General features: G+C 35.5%; 1 protein-coding gene across 50 annotated transcripts in view; it reads left to right on the top strand.

Annotated features, from left to right (window-relative positions):
- ANKS1B (ankyrin repeat and sterile alpha motif domain containing 1B) overlaps positions 1-20703 on the top strand; it is a 1062966-nt gene that overhangs the window by 403161 nt on the left and 639102 nt on the right. For all 50 annotated transcript variants that reach the window (XR_014804254.1, XR_014804264.1, XR_014804263.1 and 47 more), the window contains one exon: positions 19908-20044. Coding sequence is in view for 26 of the 50 variants with exons in the window: in XM_084957460.1 (XP_084813586.1) it covers positions 19908-20044 (137 nt within the window). In the remaining 24 variants the exon portion in view is untranslated. The remainder of the gene's footprint in view (positions 1-19907; positions 20045-20703) is intronic.

Raw genomic sequence — 20703 nt, forward strand, 5'->3', positions numbered from 1 at the left:
TAAAATACAAGGCCAAGAAGGTATAAAAGCCATAATTTTTTCCACACAATTTCCATACACAGCCTTTCCTTGAAATATTAGAAGCTTAAACTGATAAGACTTTGAAGAAAAACAGAAATTCACAATTTGTGCAAGATTTTAATATACCATATTTCATTCAGAATATTGACAAATGAAGAAACATAAGAATGTAGACTGTTGCATAATGCAATTAACAAGACTGATTCTAGACATAGCTGAAATTCTGTACCCATCCCTAGATAGTACATATGTTCTTCTCACACAAACATAAAGCACTTAGAAAAACTGACCATTTACTGCCTCTGTCACAGAGACAGTCTCAACATATCAAGGAATCAGGTCCCAATCTCCAATTATATTGCAATGAAATTAAGAATCAACAATGAAACATCTAAATCACATTTTATTTGGAAAAGCCTTTTCTCCCTGTTTTGGATGGCTTACAGATTACGAAAGAAATGCTTGTAGTACTGAACTAAAAAGATATATAAGACATAATTTTATAGCAGAATGCTAATCATTTCCCCCATGTTGCCTGACCTGATTGTCCCCACCCTCTAACCCACCTTCATTTAAACAATGCTAGCAGCTCAGCCTAAATCCTTTAACTGTCTCCTTACATATACTAGCATAGAAAAGCACATATATGTATATCATATGGATTTTGTTCCGTTTTAGCAAAGTAAAATCATACATACTCATTAGTTTTCAACTTAAGTTTTTCTTCATTGTAACCATTCGTAGAGATTGCAGTAGTCTGTGAGCAAAGACTATCTTCTCACTGTTAATTTGCCTTGGGAAATTGTAGGTCCTCTCCATGCAGTCATACGCTTTAAGAGGGTAGCAAGCATGAGTTCCAGGAGACTGAAGAAAACCCGGTGCTTTTAGAAAACAACCCGGGCTTCCTTATTCCCCTCACCTCATCTTTTCTACCTTGCAACTTAATGTGTAGAGCAGCAGAGAAAAAGAGAGACTGGAATAGAGCATGCTACAAACTTCATGATGATGGAATTTCAATTTGCCATGACACAGCAAACTGAAAACACTGTTTGTTGCCAAAAAATAAATAAATAAACAAATAAAGATAAGCAAGTATAAAGTAATGAGGTACATTCAACACATACATGGTAAATTTGATAAGTCCACTCTCCAAATTCAAAGAACTTATGAAAATCATTTGCTTAAAATAAGAATTAAATGTCCAAGAAAACATTTTGAAACAATATTTATTGGGATCCAAGTTTGTAATTTAAATTTATGCAATACCCCTTTGACTTTTGTATCAATAATGCTGAGTCAGGGAAGTTACTTAATTTGGGCAGACATGGTTTTGAAGCTGAAAATTTTTAATTTTGTTTTTTGGTTTTATTTTTTTATCTTATATGTGTATATATATATATATATATTTTTTTTTTTTCCCCTACTGCATAGCATGGTGCCCCAGGTACACATACATGTATACATTTTTTTTCTCACATTACATGTTCCATCATAAGTGACTAGACAGAGTTCCCAGTGCTACACCCCAGCATCCTATTGCTAAACTATCCTGAAGGCCACAGTCTGCATCATTTTACCCCAAGCTCCCGGTCCTTCCCACTCCCTCCCCTTCCCCCTAGGCAACCACAAATCTATTCTCCAAGTCCATGATCTTCTATTCTATGGAAAAGTTCCATAGAATAGAAGATGTGTGCCGTATATTATATTCCAGATATAAGTGATATCATGTGGTATTTGTCTTTCTGACTTTCTTCACTCGGTATGAGAGTCTCTAGTTCTGTCCATGTTGCTGCAAATGGCATTATTTTGTTCTTTTTATGGCTGAGTATTATTCCATTGTGTATATAAAAAATATTTTATGTCAAATTAATTTAGTTCTAAAAGTGATGACAATTTTGTCAATATAGATATAGATATTAAAGGAAAATGTTTTTTTATTTTTTATTTTTATATATATATATATATATATTTTTTTATTTTCCCACTGTACAGCAAGGAGGTCAGGTTATCCTTACATGTATACATTACAATCACATTTTTTCCCCCACCCTTTCTTCTGTTGCAACATGAGTATCTAGACAAAGTTCTCAATGCTACTCAGCAGGATCTCCTTGTAAATCTATTCTAAGTTGTGTCTGATAAGCCCAAGCTCCCGATCCCTCCCACTCCCTCCCCGTCCCATCAGGCAGCCACAAGTCTCTTCTCCAAGTCCATGATTTTCTTTTCTGAGGAGATATTCATTTGTGCTGAATATTAGATTCCAGTTATAAGTGATATCATATGGTATTTGTCTTTGTCTTTTTGGCTCATTTCACTCATTATGAGATTCTCTAGTTCCATCCATGTTGCTGCAAATGGCATCATGTCATTCTTTTTTATGGCTGAGTAGTATTCCATTGTGTATATAAAAATATTTTATGTCAAATTAATTTAGTTCTAAAAGTGACGACAATTTTGTCAATATAGATATAGATATTAAAGGAAATTTTTTTTTTTTTACTCAAGTTATTTGAAATCTTTTAAATATATTTAGAATAACTGGGTCATATGAATCTACTTTTTCCACTGTGATTTTACAAAACCTAAATACAGATCATATATTTCCAATGAAAGTTTACTGCATATCCCCGTATAACTCACATGGACGTAGTGCTCTAAGCCTTACAGTGACATGAAAGGTAGGCTGGCACAGGGGATGGCAGGAGCATTCCTGGAAGCCATTCTTACATGTGGACTGTACATGGAAGTGACTTCAAAGCTTGTAAATATGCCCCATTAAACCCAAACCAAATATATCCAAAACTCATCTTCTCAGCCAAATCCCTAGAATGTCTGCATCCGTTCTCATACCACCCAGAACAAAGAGAAGTATGATAGCAGGGACATTGGAGTTAAAAGAAACAGAAATCTTGACTTCTTGGAATTAAAATATTTTACTTTTACAAAATTTACAAAAAATTTCCAGGGGCCCCTCCCAGTAGGACCTTGGAAGAAGCCCATGAAAGTGCTGCACCCTGAAACTTAAGCATCAGTGTTTGCCTCTGAGCATAAACCTTTTATTTTACAAAAATGGAGCCATAAATATTTTCCTTCTTATTTTTCTCATTCAACATCATTTCAAAGGACTTCCTTTAAGTCAGCTGGTATTGCTATGTATTATGTAAAATCATGATTTATTTTACCTCTATTGATGGTCATTTACTTCATTTTGCATTATTTTCCCACTATGAACAAAAGAACAGATGTTTCTGTGCACTTGTCTTATATGTAGGCGCCTTTTTTTTTTTTTTTTTTTTTTTCCCTATGAGGTAAACTTCGATGTTGACGGATATAAGGATCATGCATCCCAGTTCCCTGGAATAGTCCCTTTTATGCTTGTTGACCTGGCATAATTGTTACTAGCACTCCCTTTCACTTTCATAAGTGTCCCAGTTTGGATGATAATTGTGAGTATATCCTAGTGACAGGATATGTATATTTTTAATACCAATAATAATAGCTAATATCACTGGACACTTATTTATGTGCCAGATGTTGCTTAAAGCACTTTTTATCTATTATCTCCTTTAGTTTCCACAAACACGCTATTATTATTCTTATCTTACAGATAAGGAAACTGAGGCATAGTGAAATTAAGTAACTAACCCAAGGTCACATTGCTAGGAAGTTTGGAGTCATGGTTTAAAGCCCACAGCCTGGCTCCAGAGTAGGGTGGCTAATCAAGTCCCAGGAGTGAAGGGGTTCCAGGATGTAGAACTTCCAGTTTTAAAACTGAGAAAGAATCTAGCAGCCCAAGGTAAGTTGGTCACTGTATCCAGAGGCACTAATTTTTTTTTAATACAATGTTTTTTTTCACATTGTAGCTGGTTTACAGTGATCTGTCAATTTTCTAATCTTAATGCTGTTATTTTTCAGAATGGCTGTATCTGTTTTTGCTACTAACAATAGTTTGAGAGTAGCTTTTTCCTGAACAACTGTGATGTTAAGAGTCTAAGATAACGTCCAATGATCTCACCTCCTGTCATTTATTCTCTTGTGTAATCTCTATATCTTGTGTGTGGACTGGACCTAGTGACTTCCTTCTAGCGGGTAGACTATGGCAAAAATGATGGATGTCACTCCTGAGATCTGGTTACAAAAAAGCTCTGGCCTCCATGTTGCTAGTTCTCTCTTGCTCTCTGTCTTACTTACTCTGATGGAAGCCACCATCCACATTGTGGGCTGTTCCCACATGGCAATCAACTGAAGGACGCTCTAGTCAACAGCCAGTGAGAAACTAAGGCCCTAAGTCCAACAGTTCTGTGTGGATCCAGGGCTGATGACAATATGTGAGTGAAGCCACCTGCTCCTAGCCAAACCTCAAAGGAGACCACAGACCCAGCTGACACCCGCTTTCATCTCTTCTCAGAAGTGGATGTAGAATGTGCCTACTTCTTCCTTCTCTTTGCAGCCATCTCTGTTTTTTATCAGGGAATAATTCCTGTTTTATTTTAGTGTATTTTTTCTCTTTTATTCTTTGCTGTTGTAATTGTTGCTGGTTTTTTTTATTATAATGATTTTTGTTTTTATCATTATAGGTGCTTTACAGTGTTCTGCCAATTTTCTACTGTACAGCAAGGTGACCCAATTACACATACATGTATAGATTCTTTTTTCTCATATTATCATGCTCCATCATATATGACTAGATATAGTTCCCAGTTATACACATCAAGATCTCATTGCCTATCCATTCCAAATGCAAAAGTCTGCATCCATTAACCCCAAATTCACAATCCAACCTGCTCCCTCCCCTTCCCCCCTGGCAACTACAAGTCTATTCTCCAAGCCCATGATTTTCTTTTCTGTGGAAAGATTCTTTTGTGCCATATATTAGATTCCAGATTCTTTTATTCTTTTTTAAAAATTGTTTTTCTCGTGTCCTTGAGTCGCTAGTAATTATTCCCCTTTGTTCATCTAGGATTTTTACTGTTCCTTATTACAGCAATGATGATTCCCTTCCCTTCCACAATATCATAATCAGATATATATTTCTCTAGTATCAGATGAAAACAAGATACCAAATGTTTACTAAGATGGTCTATTTCCCTCCCTGATAGCTTTTTTGTCACAAGTATTAGTTAGGATATAAATTTGGCTGATGTCATGGATATCCAAGATAAATATGGCTTAAACAAGATAGAGTATTCTTCTCTGTCGTGAAGCTTTCTAGGCATAAGCAGTCCAGGTGGTTGGCATGGTGGTTGGCATGGTGCTTCTGATAGCTCAAGGACTCAGGCTTCTACACTCTTCCTGTGCCAGCCTTAGGTTGTTCTTATTTGCACCTTGTTCTCACCACATCACATTCCAACAAGAGGAAAGAGAAATTAGGGGAGGGGAAAGGCACACAGATTCTTTGAGGGCATACTCTGCAGCTTGGACACATCCCATATCCTTTCTGCTTACCCAGGACTTAGGCGTATGGCTGTTGCTTCTTGCAGAGGAAGCTAGGAATTCCAGGTAGGCTTGGATCCAGCTAAAAACTTAGGATTCAATTATTGAAAAATAAGGGAAGAGTAAGGTATTGGGAAATAACTACCAGTCTCTGACATTCCCCTGTAATACGGACTTTTACAATAACTTTAAATCCCCGCTTTCATCTCTTCTCAGAAGTGGATGTAGAATGTGCCTATTTCTTCTCTTTTCCAAACACCCAACTTCTAAAATTTTAATAGAATACTCATTGCAGCATTTCTCATCTATTTCAAGATTCTTTATTTAGAATCCTTATTTTAATTAGTTAATCATTATCAGAGAGTCTGTTAGATAGATATAGTTTTATTTTTCATCACTATTTTTCCTTTTATACATCATCTATCTTAAATGTCTGTTATGTCCAGAGTTCTTTTTTAGGCATTTTTGCCAGATGATAGTTCATTGTTATCTAGTTTTCAGTGTTTCAGATGGAAAGTTCAATGCCAGTGTCATTGTCCATTAGAAATAGAGTTTTATCTCCCTCTGGAAGCTTGTATGATAACCCTATTATCCCAGAGATTTTTCCATTATATGACTATATATGTGATTCAAGGTTGATGTGCTTCCTTAACTTACTGCAACTCATCTAGCTAATCCAAGCCATGCAGCTCCTGGAGCCAACTGGCAAACTATGTCTGGAGGGAAGAGCAAGAAATCTGTTAATAGGACTGCTTCTCCTCTGGGATAAATGAGCATCTTAGAACTAGTGTGGGGATGTCCACAGGCAAGGTGCAGAATGCCATAATTCCAGAGAGAATGTATCTGGCAGAGAATGCGGTATCCCAGTGGAAACGTTGGCATTGGCCTACGTGGTATATATGACAGTGTACACCATCTCCATGACCCCAGAGAAACAAGGACTTGCTGAACAGGCTGTTCTAGGTAGGTGTCTTCACCCAAAACGCTGGGGAAGTTTACAAAGCAGCTTTCTCCTAGTACTTTGAGAGTTAGTCAATCCACCTACTGCTATACTGCTGACCCTAAGAGTCAGAGAATTAGAAATTTTCCACTTTTCTAGAGACTGACATTCTTGAAGGCACTGAAGCAAGTAAATCTAAGCCTTAAGATATAGAGCAAGAAAACAAACAAACACAACACAAATACCTAATAATAATAAAAAAAGCATTGAAACAATTGACAAAGGCAATTAATTGCAGATGGATTTTGAATGGCTGATAAACATAGTTAACCCCAGTAACAGAAATTTAAATTAAGACCAGTGAAGAGTTCCTGCTGTGTATCTGTGGGTTAAATGATCCAGTGTTGTTGCAACTGCAGCATATGTTGCAGGTGTGGCTCAGATTCAATCCCTGGCCCAGGAACTTCCATGTGCCATGGGTGCAGCCATTAAAAAAATATTAAAAAATTAAGACCACCATGAGATACCAATTTATACCCATTTGCCAGAATGTCACAGAAGTACTGATGATAGCCGGTATTATAAAGAAAAACAGAAAAACAGGAACTCTTATACACAGCTAATAAGATTACAAGGTGGTAATCCATATTCAAAGACAATCTAATATTTTAAAAGTTTGAAATGCACATATCCTCCTATCCAGCAAATTCTACTTTTAGGTATAGTTCTTTAAAACAAAACTCTAAGAAACTGAAGGATGTTCATTGCAACATTGTTTATCAGAGTAAAAAATTGGGAAAAAGTAAAATGTTCATGAGGAGAATCAAAGTGTAAATTTTAGTAAAATGGAGCATTATGCTTCAATTAAAATGAAAATTTACTAGGTTTACAAATATTTACTTGGATATACCTTGAAAACAATGTTAAGTGAAAAACAAGATTCAGAATTGTACACATATTTATGTAAATGTAAAACACAATATGTCCAGTATGTAATGAATATATAGTAATGAGTATATACATAAGTAATAAAAGTATAAATGTGCAGATGGAAAATGCATACCAACTTGGGGATGGTGATTAACTCGAGACAGAGGCAATGGAATAAGTTTATGACAGGGTAAACGTGAAATTTTAAATGCATGTATAATGCTGTTTTAATATATCCAATGTCTGAAACAGATATAAATAGATATAAATAATAGATACTCTTTGAAGAATATTTGAGAAATAGAAAAAATATTTTGAAAATAAAACACCTTACCAACCAGAGGTGAGTATTATTAACATTTGGTGTGCTGCCTTCTAGAATTTTCTTTTCATGTACAATTTTACTTGGTTAAAATCAAATGTATATTTTATCTTAATCATAGTCGATACAAAAACTTTAATAAATGTTACAGGAAAGTTGGTTGTAGAGGAGCTTGATGTTGACAGTGTTGTTACTACCTTCAGTGACTTATTAGCATCTGGCAACCTATTTGGTTGTTGTTAAAGCTGATTTACAATGTTGTGACAATTTTGCTGTACGGCAAAGTGTCCCAACTATACATTCTTTTTTTTTTAATTTTAAAATTGTAATCAACTGTTATTTCCCGAATACATTTTTTTCCTGCTGTACAGCAAAGTGTCCCAACTATATATTCTTTTTTTTTTCAATTTTAAAATTGTAATCAATTGTTATTTCCCGAATACATTTTTTTCCTGCTGTACAGCATGGTGACCCAGTTACACATACATGTATACATTTTTTCTCATATTATCATGCTCCATCATAAGTGACTAGACATAGCTCTCAGTGCTACACAGCAGAATCTCACTGCTTACCTATTCCAAAAGCAATAGTCTGCATCTATTAACCCCAAGCTCCCAATCCATCCCTCTCCCTCCCGCTCTGCCTTGACAACATGGATGGGAGCAGAGACTCTCTTACTGAGTGAAGTAAGTCAGAAAGAGAAAACAAATACCATATGATATCACTTATATCTGGAATCTAACATACAACACAAATGAACCTTTCCGCAGAAAAGAAAAACCACTGTACATTCTTTAGTATATTATTATCCATCATGGTCAATCCCAAGAGACTGGATATAGTTCCCTGTGCTCTACAGTAAGACTTTGTTATTTATTCATTCTAAATGTAATAGTTTGCAACTACTAACCACAAACTCCTAGTCCATCCCACTCCTTCCCCCCTCCTCCTTGGCAACCACAAGTCTGTTCTCTGTGTCCCTGTGGGTCTGTTTCTATTTTATAGATAGGTTCATTTGTGCCATATTTTATTTATTTTTTATTTATTTTTTATACTGAAAACAGTTTTTATTTTTACTTTTTAATTTTTTGTCATATATTTTTTTTTCTACTGTACAGCATGGTGACCCAGTTACACATACATGTATACACTCTTTTTTCTCACATTACGTCATAATTGACTAGACAGAGTTCCCAGTGCTACATAGCAGGACCTTTGGGATGGATTAGCAATGGGATCCTGCTATGGGCCATATTTTAGATTCCACATATAATCGATATCATATGGTATTTGTTTTTCTCTTTCTGACCTATGTCTCTTGGTATGAGAATCTTTAGTTGTATCCATGTTGCTATAAATGGCATCATTTTGTTCTGTTTCATGGCTGAATAGAGAAAGATTTAAAAAAAAAATCCTAAAATGCTTTCTGAAATCCTTCTCCCTCAAAATATAGGATGAGGATTAGTTTACTTCTTTATAATTTTGAAGTATCTAATCAGTGGATAGAGTACCTTGCACATGTTTATTCATTTAACACATCATTTAATAAGTCTCTTACTTTCAAGAAACTCCCACTCTTTATCGGGAATCTTGTGCCTGAATAATTATAATGGGATGAACTTAATCTTAGACATATGAGGAAATGATGCAGGAGTCATCAGAGAGTTACTGACCGGACAGCTAGAGAACCTTCCCTGAGAAGATAGCCTTTGAGCTTGGCCGGCAGGATATTCAGTAAACTGTCAGAGGAAACGTAGGTGTGGTCTATGTTTTTTTCTGGAGTGGAAGATGAAGAAGTGGCAGGGGAGAAAGATAATGGAGGAGACAAGTAGGTGAGTATAAATTATGACGAGCTTCCTCTACCAGGCTGAGGCACTGGGGAGACAGCAGAGTAAAATACCGGGAGGACAGCTTCAGATATCTATTTCAGAAAAATAACAAGGAATATCGATTTATGCATTCTTGAATAGATTCATAAAGAAAGGCAGACATTTCTTTAAAAATAAGCTCCTGATTTTTCATATATAAAGATCAATTGGTTGCAACTCATGACATGTTTTCTTTTAGGTCATATTTTAATTTATTGTGATGGTTAGGTTTGTGCAATTAGTTGAATTAATGGGATTAAAGTTTGTCGCATATCATTCCCGTTCCATGTAAAAAAATTTGCACGATCAATTCTAAGGACATTTGCTATAAGGACCACTATATAGTTTAGCAATGGATTGTGGCAACAGTGAAAGCAGAAGGACTTCATGATAGTCTATTCTGTTGTTTGTCTCAACTTTTACTAGAATGGTAGGGATTTTCTGAGAGAAAGCAGGGATTTCACAGATGATAGAAAAGCTTGTATTATATCTTGGAGTTTTAAGTATATTTGGAAGAGTAACATCAATCTATTTCTTTCCTATTAGTAGTGTACCAAAGAGTAAACACTTTAAAGGTTGTGTACGTGTGTGTGCATGTGCGTGTGCGTGTGTGTGTGTATGCTGTATGTCTAATAATTGCTAAACTATGTGTACTGACACATTGATTGGTTAATTCAGAAATGCCAAGCAGTGTATGAACTGGGAATATTCCTCATCATATCTCTGCAAATCAGAAATGTGTTAATTATCACAACATTGTAAATAAACTATACTTCAATAAAACTTAAAAAAAAGAAGTAGGTGTTGAGCATAGGTAATTACAAATGGACTTTTGGTTGCTTGTGAAAGAGGCCTCTTAGGTGTACGTACAGCTTATAACACATGCATCAGAAGCTCTGCGAACTTTTTTTGACGTCTTATTTTTTTCTTTTTAAAAAACAAGGCTCTTTGGGCTCTTAAAATTCTAATCATCAGATACTTCTGCACCCATAAATAGATATGACGTTGTAGCTAGTATTTATTTAAGCAATATTTTCTTAACAAAAACAAAAGTCCTTAAGTTTCAAACAAAATTTTTGGATAATATGTAGCAAAAACATCACTGAACCTGGAAAGTTCCTGTAATATGTATAGGAAATTTTAAGAAAAGTGGTTATATATTTATTTGTGCTTTTGTTAAGTTCCTGTTGGTAGTTTCTGATCCATTTTTTTTTCCTATTATTTGTTTTCCTTACCACATAAAATGGTTTGTAAGAACATATTAGATCATTTGATAACATCAGTTAGTAACAGTTGTTTTTTTCTCTCTCAGTGATTAATACTATATTGTTGAAAAAAAAAACCCTGCAAATAGGACCACTGAGAATAATGAGACTAGTTCAATCTAGAATGAATTCACCAGGAAGTAGACTTTGAGATAGACATTGGCATAGAGAAGATCAATTAAGGGCACTCTTGGAAGCAATGAATGTGGAAAGAAGTAAGATAGGGCAGAAGGAGAGATTAGCCTGTGATGAATTCTCTACATATGCTTCTACAGATTCCATGGGGAACTCTGAAACTGGGATACTCCTTCAAAACAATCCCATGTTGGTGAGTAGGCATATCCTTTATACTCCTCTATTAATCAGACATCAGAAGCAGGCTGCTTCTGGAAGGGGGCATGACCTGGGGTCAGGCAAGTCTCCAGATGACTCAGTTCCCAAAGAGGGCTGACAAGTGAAGTCTGTCTGCCAGCAACACTTCATATAGCCAGGGGAATACATCCTTCAGCTATGAAGGGCATATGAAAGTGCCTACCAAATAGGACTAGAGTTTTGCTCAGAGGGTGTAGGTAAAATGACAAGAGGAATGGATGTAGTTACTGGTAAAAGACTTCTTAAATGATGAATTATTATGTCTAAGCTGAATACATAAACAAAGATAGAAAGGGGTGGATAGGTTGAATAAAACTAGATAGATAAAAGGATAGTTTATAACTATGGGATTGAACAATAGCTCTAGTGTGAGTGAGGGAAATGAGAAAGTGAAAAAAGATTGGATATTGTATCTATGGAGTGGATTCGTCGAGATTAAGATGCTCGTATGAAGCAGTTTCTGTTCATAGTGAGGTACTTGGATTAACCTGAGATACAGGAACCTGAAAAGAGTTAAAGCAAAGCTCACATGAGTAGAAATCAGAACACTATTGGGATTTAGTGATTGCTTGAACATCTACAAGGAATCTGAAGGCTCCAAGGTGATGGCAGGCTGAGGGTGGAAAGGAAGACTGGGAAACATGCACTAAGGCTTTGAGGAATATAAGAGAATAAACAGAAGTTCAATAAATGATAGATGTGCGTCAGTGCAGACTATAGCAGAGGCATATTTATGTGAATGTGAAGGAATCCTGGAATGTAGGCCTGTGATACTGAAGAATAAATCTCTTTTTTCACCTCTAATTACTGTGATGCTTTCATCTGGGGTGTTAGCAAGTTCATTTTCTAACTTGCCTTGATGTGAAGTCAGCGCCTGCTTAGGAGGATTCCGCTCTAGAAGGACAGTGCTGGGGTGTGGCTTGGCCAGCTTTGTGTGAAGACCATTTTGGAATGAGCAGAAGGACACAGGAGACGAAAACTAGTGACCACTGAGAGTAAAATCAGTAAAAAGAATTTGTTGTCAAGATCAAAGGGGAAAGCCTGAAACCCAAAATGGGGTTCAAAGCCAATAGAGTCTGGAAAACAAAAAACTGTGAGAATAGAAGCACAAATATATTCACAAAACAAAAGAATCTTTGAATTGCCCAGTGTGAGAGAAAGTATTTTATTTCTTTAAATCTTACCTTTCTTCATTTGGTTACAATTCAGTCCATGAAAGTCAGTCTCAGAAGAGGGGGGACCCATGCGCTCCTCATGACCTCCCTCTACCTTTCACTTTCTTTACTCTGCATTGACCCGGCGCTCTATTTTATCTTGATAGTCAAGGTCAAGGAATTGTCATTCTTGGTACCATCCTAGGAGGTTAATTGTGAATTTCTGCTCTTAGTGACTGCTCGAATTCCTTCTAAATCCTTGAACTCTTCAGAATAGAGAATCTGTAGGACAAACATACCTTTCTTATGCTAATGTCCTCACAAATACACAGCATAATTCTGATTATATAATTGTCATAATTATGCTAAAAGACCCTCTCCCTTCCATGGTTGAGGAATGGGAAGGGACAAGAACGAAGGGATAAGGAGATAGAGAATACTGTCCCATCATAGTGTATTCATGGGTCTACTTTTCATGATTGACTTGAGACTGAGGACTCTTTGATGTCCTCTCAACCTTGGAGCTGTTGGTTCTTCAGAAGGACTTCTCTGGTGTAGATAAGACCAAAGGTCTGTACAGATTGGAGTTGTTCAAACACTGAATGTCACCTTGAAGTTGCTGGTCAATCAACCATTTAGCACACCAGTGTGGCCTCTTTCAGGCAGAGAATTTTAAAGTGACTGTGACCTTCTAGTCTGTTCCTTTTATGGGTGAAAGTGGTGTTTGACCATAGCCTTAAGAAAAACAATTTTAGAAATGCAATGTTGCTGTTTTTTTAATAGAAAAATTCAATATTTTACAAAGTCATTTTTGTCGTCTCATTTTTTCATACACCTTTGCATCTTTCATCTTCCTCCCCCCCCTTTTTAGGGTCACCCTTGCAGCATATGGAAGTTCCCAGGCTATGGGTCAAATCAGAGCTACAGCTGCTGGCCTATGCCAAAGCCACAGCAATGCAGGATCCGAGCCACATCTGTGACCTTCACCACAGCTCACGGCAACACCAGATCCTTACCCCAGTGAGCAGGGCCAGGGATCAAACCTGCATCTTCATGGATACTAGTTGGGTTTGTTACTGCTGAGCCACAACGGGAACTCCCCCATCTTTCATCGTAATACTTTATCTTGCCAACATTATCTCCATGCATTTTTCCACACATATCCTGTGTTCCAGCCAGGCTGAGCTATTTATGGTTCCCTGAAGGAATGATGCCCTTTCATTCTTCTGTCCAATTGCATATTCTGTTTTTTGTTTTTTGTTTGTTTTTTTCTTTTGTTTTTGTTTTTTAAGAATGCTTCTCCCTCTTTGAGTGCTTCATGATACTCATTCTTCAAGGCTATGATTAAATTTTTCTTCCTCCCATAAACGAACTCACTACCCTGGTACCTTTGCTCAGTTAGTGGCTCACTCTTCTGTGCTCCCATAGTGCCCGGTATGTAGCATGAATAACATAGTTTTGTAATTCTATATTTGTCCTTCTATATTTTCCATTAAATAAGCAACAACTTTAAAACAGGGCTGAGAATCTGTTACTGTTGTAGACCAAACATCTAACATGTTGGCTGGATTATAAATGTTAGCCATATACCTAATATATTAGTTATCTATTGCTGCATAGCAAATTATCCCAAAACTTGTGGCTGAAAACAACGAAGTTTTCTTGTAATATAGGAACCCATTTGCTTACATATTGTCTATTACTGCTTTTGTGCTAAAACAGCAGATTTGATAGCACAGGGAACTATATCTAGTCACTTATGATGGAACATGATGAAAGATAATGTGAGAAAAAGAATGTATATATGAAAAAAATAAATTTAAAAAAGTACTTATAAAGGGACAACATAGCCTCCAGAACTTAAAACGTTTACAGTTTGAACCTTTGCCGAAAAAGTTTGCCAATTCATGACTTAAGGCCAACAATGAAAAATTACACATCATGAGAGTTCCCTTGTGGCTTAGTTGGTTCAGGATCCAGCGTTGTCACCACTGTGGCTCACATAGCAACTGTGGTGTGGGTTTGATCCCTGGCCTGGGAACCATGGGCATGGCCAAAGCAATTCATGTGCTTAATGAACTGATAGACTAATAGTTATTAAATACTTGATTTAAGACTTTCCACAATAACACCTTAAGCCATCTATCTAGTTATATTTATTGTTATACATGTATATGATAATAGCAAGAGCTGCTTTTATTGAGCACTTACTTTCTGCCAGACAGTCTGTTAAAATACATATACATACACTCATATTTTATTTATCCTTGCAAAAATATTATGAGAGAAGCTGTTTCACAGATGAGGAAACAGGTTAAATATGTCAAAATTTCAGATTAGGCTTATTTAATTCCAGAGCTGAGATTTATGGATATGTCCCCTCAATTTTTTAGTATTACCTCTTGAATATGATATTCTATTCAAACTGAACTCTTCCTTTTTCCACAAATGTGCCTAACTCTCCCATCTTTCCCCTTTTTGTTCATCCTACTTCCACCCCTCGGAATGTCCTTCACACTCATTTCTTCATATCTAGATTTTACTCATCTGTCAGAGAACTCCTTAACCATTACCTCTTCTATCACACCTTTTCTGAATCTCCAGCCAGAAGTAATCTCTGTCCTACTTGTCAATTATGTAGCAACTAGCATAGTCTCTGTGAACTTGAACTTTGTTCAGTACCTGCTAGTGAATGATGCTAAAATTCTATACTGTAACGTTGCTTATGAATTATTTTGTATTCATAGAATACTTTCCTTCTAAAAGCTCCAGTAAAGTGGGTTTTTTTCTCCTCCAGACTTGTTACTGTAGAGGAAACTGACAGTCATAATGCATAATCTAATGCATAGAAAGGGAATCTAACTAGAAGATAAGTCTCATTTCAAGCCAAAATTACAAGTATAATCAGTAATTTTCTCTAAGCAGTTTTTACACACCTCATTTCCTTTTCATCAGAAATGTTTTGTAGCTCCAGGTGCGAAATGTATGTTGACCATGTAAAACCATTGTGGACAGAAGCTGTCATTCTGCAAAGCCCACTGGATAATTGATATGTTTTATGAATAATATAATGAAGGATATTTAAGGAATAAATCAGTTTCCTAAGACTCTTATATATGTTCTAGAATATGCTTCTCATTTGGATTTTCTCCAAAAGGACCATGGAATTATAAAAGCCACATCAACTTTCTCCATGTAATTAAGGGCATTTGTGATAGTTGCCATTGACACACAGGTTTTGTTTTATTCATTTTATTTCACTTAGAATTTTTAAAAGATTGCATTAAGAGCTGTGGAGAGAATAAAGGAAATATAAGTCACTGTGGAAATATAACCTAGTGTGTAAGAGATAATGAGCAATGCAAAGTAGTATAAAATCGAATTATCTGTATAAAGGTACAGATCATGAATTCAGAACACAGAGACACTGAAAGTCTTTTCTAAATAATTTAGTACTTGATTACCCCCTGTCTTGTACTATGTATTAAATTACTTATAAGAAACATTCAAGAAGCTTTTGCTTTGCGGTCTACATGGACTACCCAGCAGTTTTTCTGGCTTTGATGGAAAAGCAGTTAACAGGGCCATGCCTTGCAGTGAATCATTCCTCAAGGGATTGTCTCTTCTTCCTGGAATTAAATCCTTTCCCTACCAATTTGTGTTAAAAGCTAAAAGATACTTGTCTCAAGTCTTACCCAAGTACTTAATCATGACTCTAGATGTATTGTCTACAAAGTTCTACTATTTATTTTCTTATTTTTCCCTCTAGATTTTCTTTACCATATTTTAGTTTAATTCTGGTGCTATTTGGTTTGAAAGGAAAAAAGAAAACAAATTTATTAACTGCATACTATGTGTTTGATTATGTGCTTGTTATTTTTCATCTATGTTTTCTCATGTTTTTCTGCACACATAAATTCTAGAATATACTTATTAATCATCCTCATTTTTAAAGTTAAGAAAGACTGAAATTCTGAGCAGTTAAATAAATCGTCTAACATTGAACAGGCAAGTTTTCCACAGACTGCGGCATCTGGTATTAGAATATAAGTTTGAATGCAATTTTGAACTAATATTTACTAAAAAAGAGTCTTGTTTAATGTATATTTTATTCTAGCAAAACACTGAGTAAAATGTAGCATAGAATTGAAGATGAGACAGACAATGGAGCAGGATACTATGAGTGAGAATCAGAGACAGAAACAAATTCATGAAGATATCAAATATTGGAATTATTGGACATGGGTTAAAGGCAAAAACAACTTGACTTGCCATTTCTAATAAACAAAAGCAAACTGAAAATTCTATTAGGGAATTCAAAATGCTAAATGATGATGCAGTATATTTGAAAAAGAACCAATAGAAATTTTAGAACCAAAAAGCATAATCAAAAGTATGAAAATGGCTTGATAGCAGATTAGACATAATTGAAGAAAGAACCAGCAAGCTGGAAAATGAGTATAAGAGAATGCAATATGGAGAGAAAACAATGAAAGCTACAAAATGAGAATAAACGATAAGGAAAATAAAGTCTAACATTTTTTTTTCCCCATTGGAATCTAAAAGGAGAAAATAAAGAAAATGGGGTAGAGGCAATATTTGAAAAGATATGGGAGAGAATGTATGCTTCTCCCCGTAGTCTTTCCTGTGTCTGCTGAACTCCATTCTTTCAGTTCCTCTGGCTCAAAACTTTAGAGCCATGCTTGCCTGCTCTATTTCTCTCCTAGTCTGTATTGAACACATCAAGAAATTCTATTAGTCTACTTTTTTTTTGAATATACAGCTTATTTACTGCAGAGCCCAATTTAACTTTCCTTAGAAATCTACCTTTAAAATGTATCCAGAATCCAGTCACTTGTCACCAACTCAAATTCTAATGCCCTGACCTCTAGACTGGATCACTGATCTTAACTGATCTCCCTGCTTCCAGACATATACCATATAGTCACGCAGGTGTACTCCAAAGATGTTTTTATTGTTGACATTTTTTGTTTTTACTATTTCTTTCTTATTGTCTCCATTTTCTACTTTGTTTTGTAGTGTCTTTTAACTGTTTAGAAATGGAAACTACCTATACCTTGACTATGGCGATAGTCTTCAAGCTCTGCCTCCTCCAGTTGCTTTTGCATACCCACAGCATGCTAGAGGGCCATGTGCCATCAATCTAGAATTTGAAATTTTGTCTGCCACTTACTAGAAATATAACTTTGTGATTACCTTTTCTGTAAAATGGGAATGGTAATAATGGAAACTATTTCAAAGAATTACTTGAGAATTAAATGTGATTCAGTTAAGTAAAAGAATTACCATGCTCCCTTTGCATAAAAAATGCTCAATAACTATTAACTATCATCCTTACTATGCCAGTCTCTGCTTAATTAGCTTCAAGATTTCTCATTGCTTACAGAATTAAGCATAGACCCAATATAACAATAAAACTTTCTTTTACTCATCTAAACTTAGCTTCAACTTCCTCCTAAAGGATCATAACAGTTTCCTCTATGCTTTTTCTACCTCTATGCCCTTATTTTTTGTGTTCTGTTCTAGATTTCCTGCCTGAAAATTGCAGCCTTTCACAACCATCTTCCTTCCAGCCACAGTCTGATTTCTTCTCCCCCTGCCTTTTCATCATGTTATAAATGCTCAAGTTATGTTGCATTGTAATTTGTTTGCATGTCTGATGCCATATTTGATTGTATACTTCTTAAACACAAATTTTTAAAAATTTTACTAGAATCGATTTTTTAAAGCAATTTTAGGTTTTTGGAAAAAATCAAATGCAAGACATAGAGATTCCTCATATACTGCCTCCTGGGCACAGCACCACCCCAATATCAACATTCTCTTTCAGGGTGGTGCATTTGTTACAATCAGTGAACCTGTGTTGACACATCATTATCACCCAAAGTCCATATACATGAGTGTTCACTTGGTGATGTATAGTCTATGGGTTTGGACTTATAATGACAAGTATCCACAGTTATAGTACGATACAGAGTAGTTTCACTGCCCTAAAAATTCTCTGTGCTCCACCTGTTCATCCCTCCATGACTCTTAATCCCCGGCTGGGGATTCTTTTCAGCTTATCCTTAGAGTATAACGTAATACTTAATACACAATTGCCTCCAAATGAATGTTTTTAGATGTATGATTGAATGAATGAAAGAAAGAAAGGCCACTTTAGAGAGAATGAGTGCATCTTATTCTTGCTGACTGATGTTTTATCTCTGATTCAGTGTTTATTCATGCTATTTTAGTCTACTCAGAAGACCACCCCTACAAACTACTCTCTTTCAGAACCCAGCTTATTCTTGAGATGCTCATTCAAACCCCACCTTATGTATTAAACCTGAATCAAGAGTGCGATCTGGACACTTTAAACTTATTTTATGGATTATCTATTTAATTGAATGTATCATTTTTGTATTTTTTTTTTTGTTTCATGACCCTATGTCTGGATACGATAGTGAGACTGAATTATGTTTTTAAGTGCTGTGTAGAGTTTCATCCCCTCACTTTTTATGAGAAAGTACCTTCATAAATTGTTGCCCTTCACTTGGGATTGTAGACAATGGCCATGGAACAGAGAGACTTGCTGGTCTATAAAGAATTCACTATCTTAGTCACTTTTGCATCAATTCAGCTAGCTGTCTAGGACAGAAAATTATTGAGAACTAATTAAAAACATAACAAGGAAGTACATTTTTTTGAAGATTTGAGCTTGCAACAGTTTCCATAAAAAGCTATAGAGGATTGCCAAATTGTCATTAAAATAATGTAACTTCTATGTGCCAGCAGAAGTTATTTACAGAACATTTTCCATCCTTTCCTGAGTATTTTAAACATTCCAAAAATGATATTTGATGTTATTTTGTTTTGGTATAAATTTGAGAAGAAAATGTTATACATGTTGCTGATTTTCAAGCCATCAGTTTATTTCCGCTCTCCCAATACTGAACACAAGGGAAGATTACTTTGGATTTTTGAAATTTCATTCACTTAGTCTTAACCATAGAGGAGGCTATATTTATCTGGGGGTGATAGTTTTGTTTTTGTCTATGTTATAGGACTATTTTGCACAAATGTCAGTTTTTCATCAAGGATAATTCACTGGGATGCTTTTTGTTAGTTTGAGGGATTTCTGGGAAAATTGTTTGAGGAGGCTTGAATTTGGGTTTTATGAATCAAGGAAGTATGAAACTCCTTTTAATAAATATCATACTCATTTGAAATATAATGGAGAAAACAGCCCAATCACATGAAAAATCATATTTTTTTAAGTCAAGGTAAGTTTTTAGTCATTCGTATAATGGGAGTCTTAAAAACTATTCTGAATGATCTATTGTTATGAACTGAATAATTGAATAATAATACTCTTCTTTCTTGGAACAATACTACAGGGGGAGATATTTACCACTCTAAAAGAAAGCAAAGCATTCAATAAACTTTATCTTTAAAATATACTGCTGAACATATTCCTCATTATGATCTCATAATTAATACCAGTTTTAAGATCAATGCATGTTCACTAAAGTAATTTCAAGTCTTAAAAGGTAAACTGAGTGAATAGGTTTATGGCAGTTCTATTTTTATTCACAGATAATGCCTCTGAGGTAGCAATTACTGCTCCAGGAACTAGCAACCATAGAAACAGCTCCACAGGCCCAACACCTGACTGCTCACCTCCATCCCCTGACACTGCCCTCAAAAATATTGTAAAAGTTATTCGACCTCAGGTAAGTGCCCAGCATGATATCATCTGCACTAAAATGTATTTCATTTTTGAATCAGTGTATGCGCACCATTTATATTGCAATGCTTGGACTCTTATAAAAATGAGTAAGTGGACTTTCAGGTTAAAAGAATGGACTTGGAAGATGATGTTTCCTTCCCTTAGAACTGATAGTAGACGTTTAAATCTGTATTAGCTTTTGGAAAAATGAATTTGTATATTACATGAAAAAGCAAGTTAAGCTTAGAAAAATAGCTATTCCACATCATTTTCCTCTTACAATATTTTAATAATTATGCTCCACTTATTGAGCGGGTACATATTTTCTAGTGTTTCCTGCTCCTTTTGTATTCACTTTTCTGGACATGACACATAATTTGTGATCCCTTCTTTATCCTCCAGCCCTGGTTGTTTTATGTGTGTATGTGTATATATATATTCCAATTCTTTATTTCTTATGGCTGGAAACTAATTTTGTCTGTATTAGAAATTGTACCTTTCATTGCTCCTTACTTTCCTCCGGTTCTCACTTTCTTCTAGCAAGTCTCTTTACCCTTTGTTCTTTTTTTCCATTCCTGTCACTCTTCTGTATGGGTTTCTTTCTCTTCCCCCTTCTCTTTCAGTTGGATTTCCCAGTAGGCGGTTTGCAGGCAAGCTTTAGAA

The sequence above is a fragment of the Sus scrofa genome, chromosome 5 (genome assembly GCF_054392235.1).
Source record: "Sus scrofa isolate SSC_HxYL_T2T_F1_AM1 chromosome 5, Sscrofa_HxYL_maternal_Yorkshire_Landrace_v2.0, whole genome shotgun sequence".
NCBI lineage: Eukaryota > Metazoa > Chordata > Mammalia > Artiodactyla > Suidae > Sus > Sus scrofa.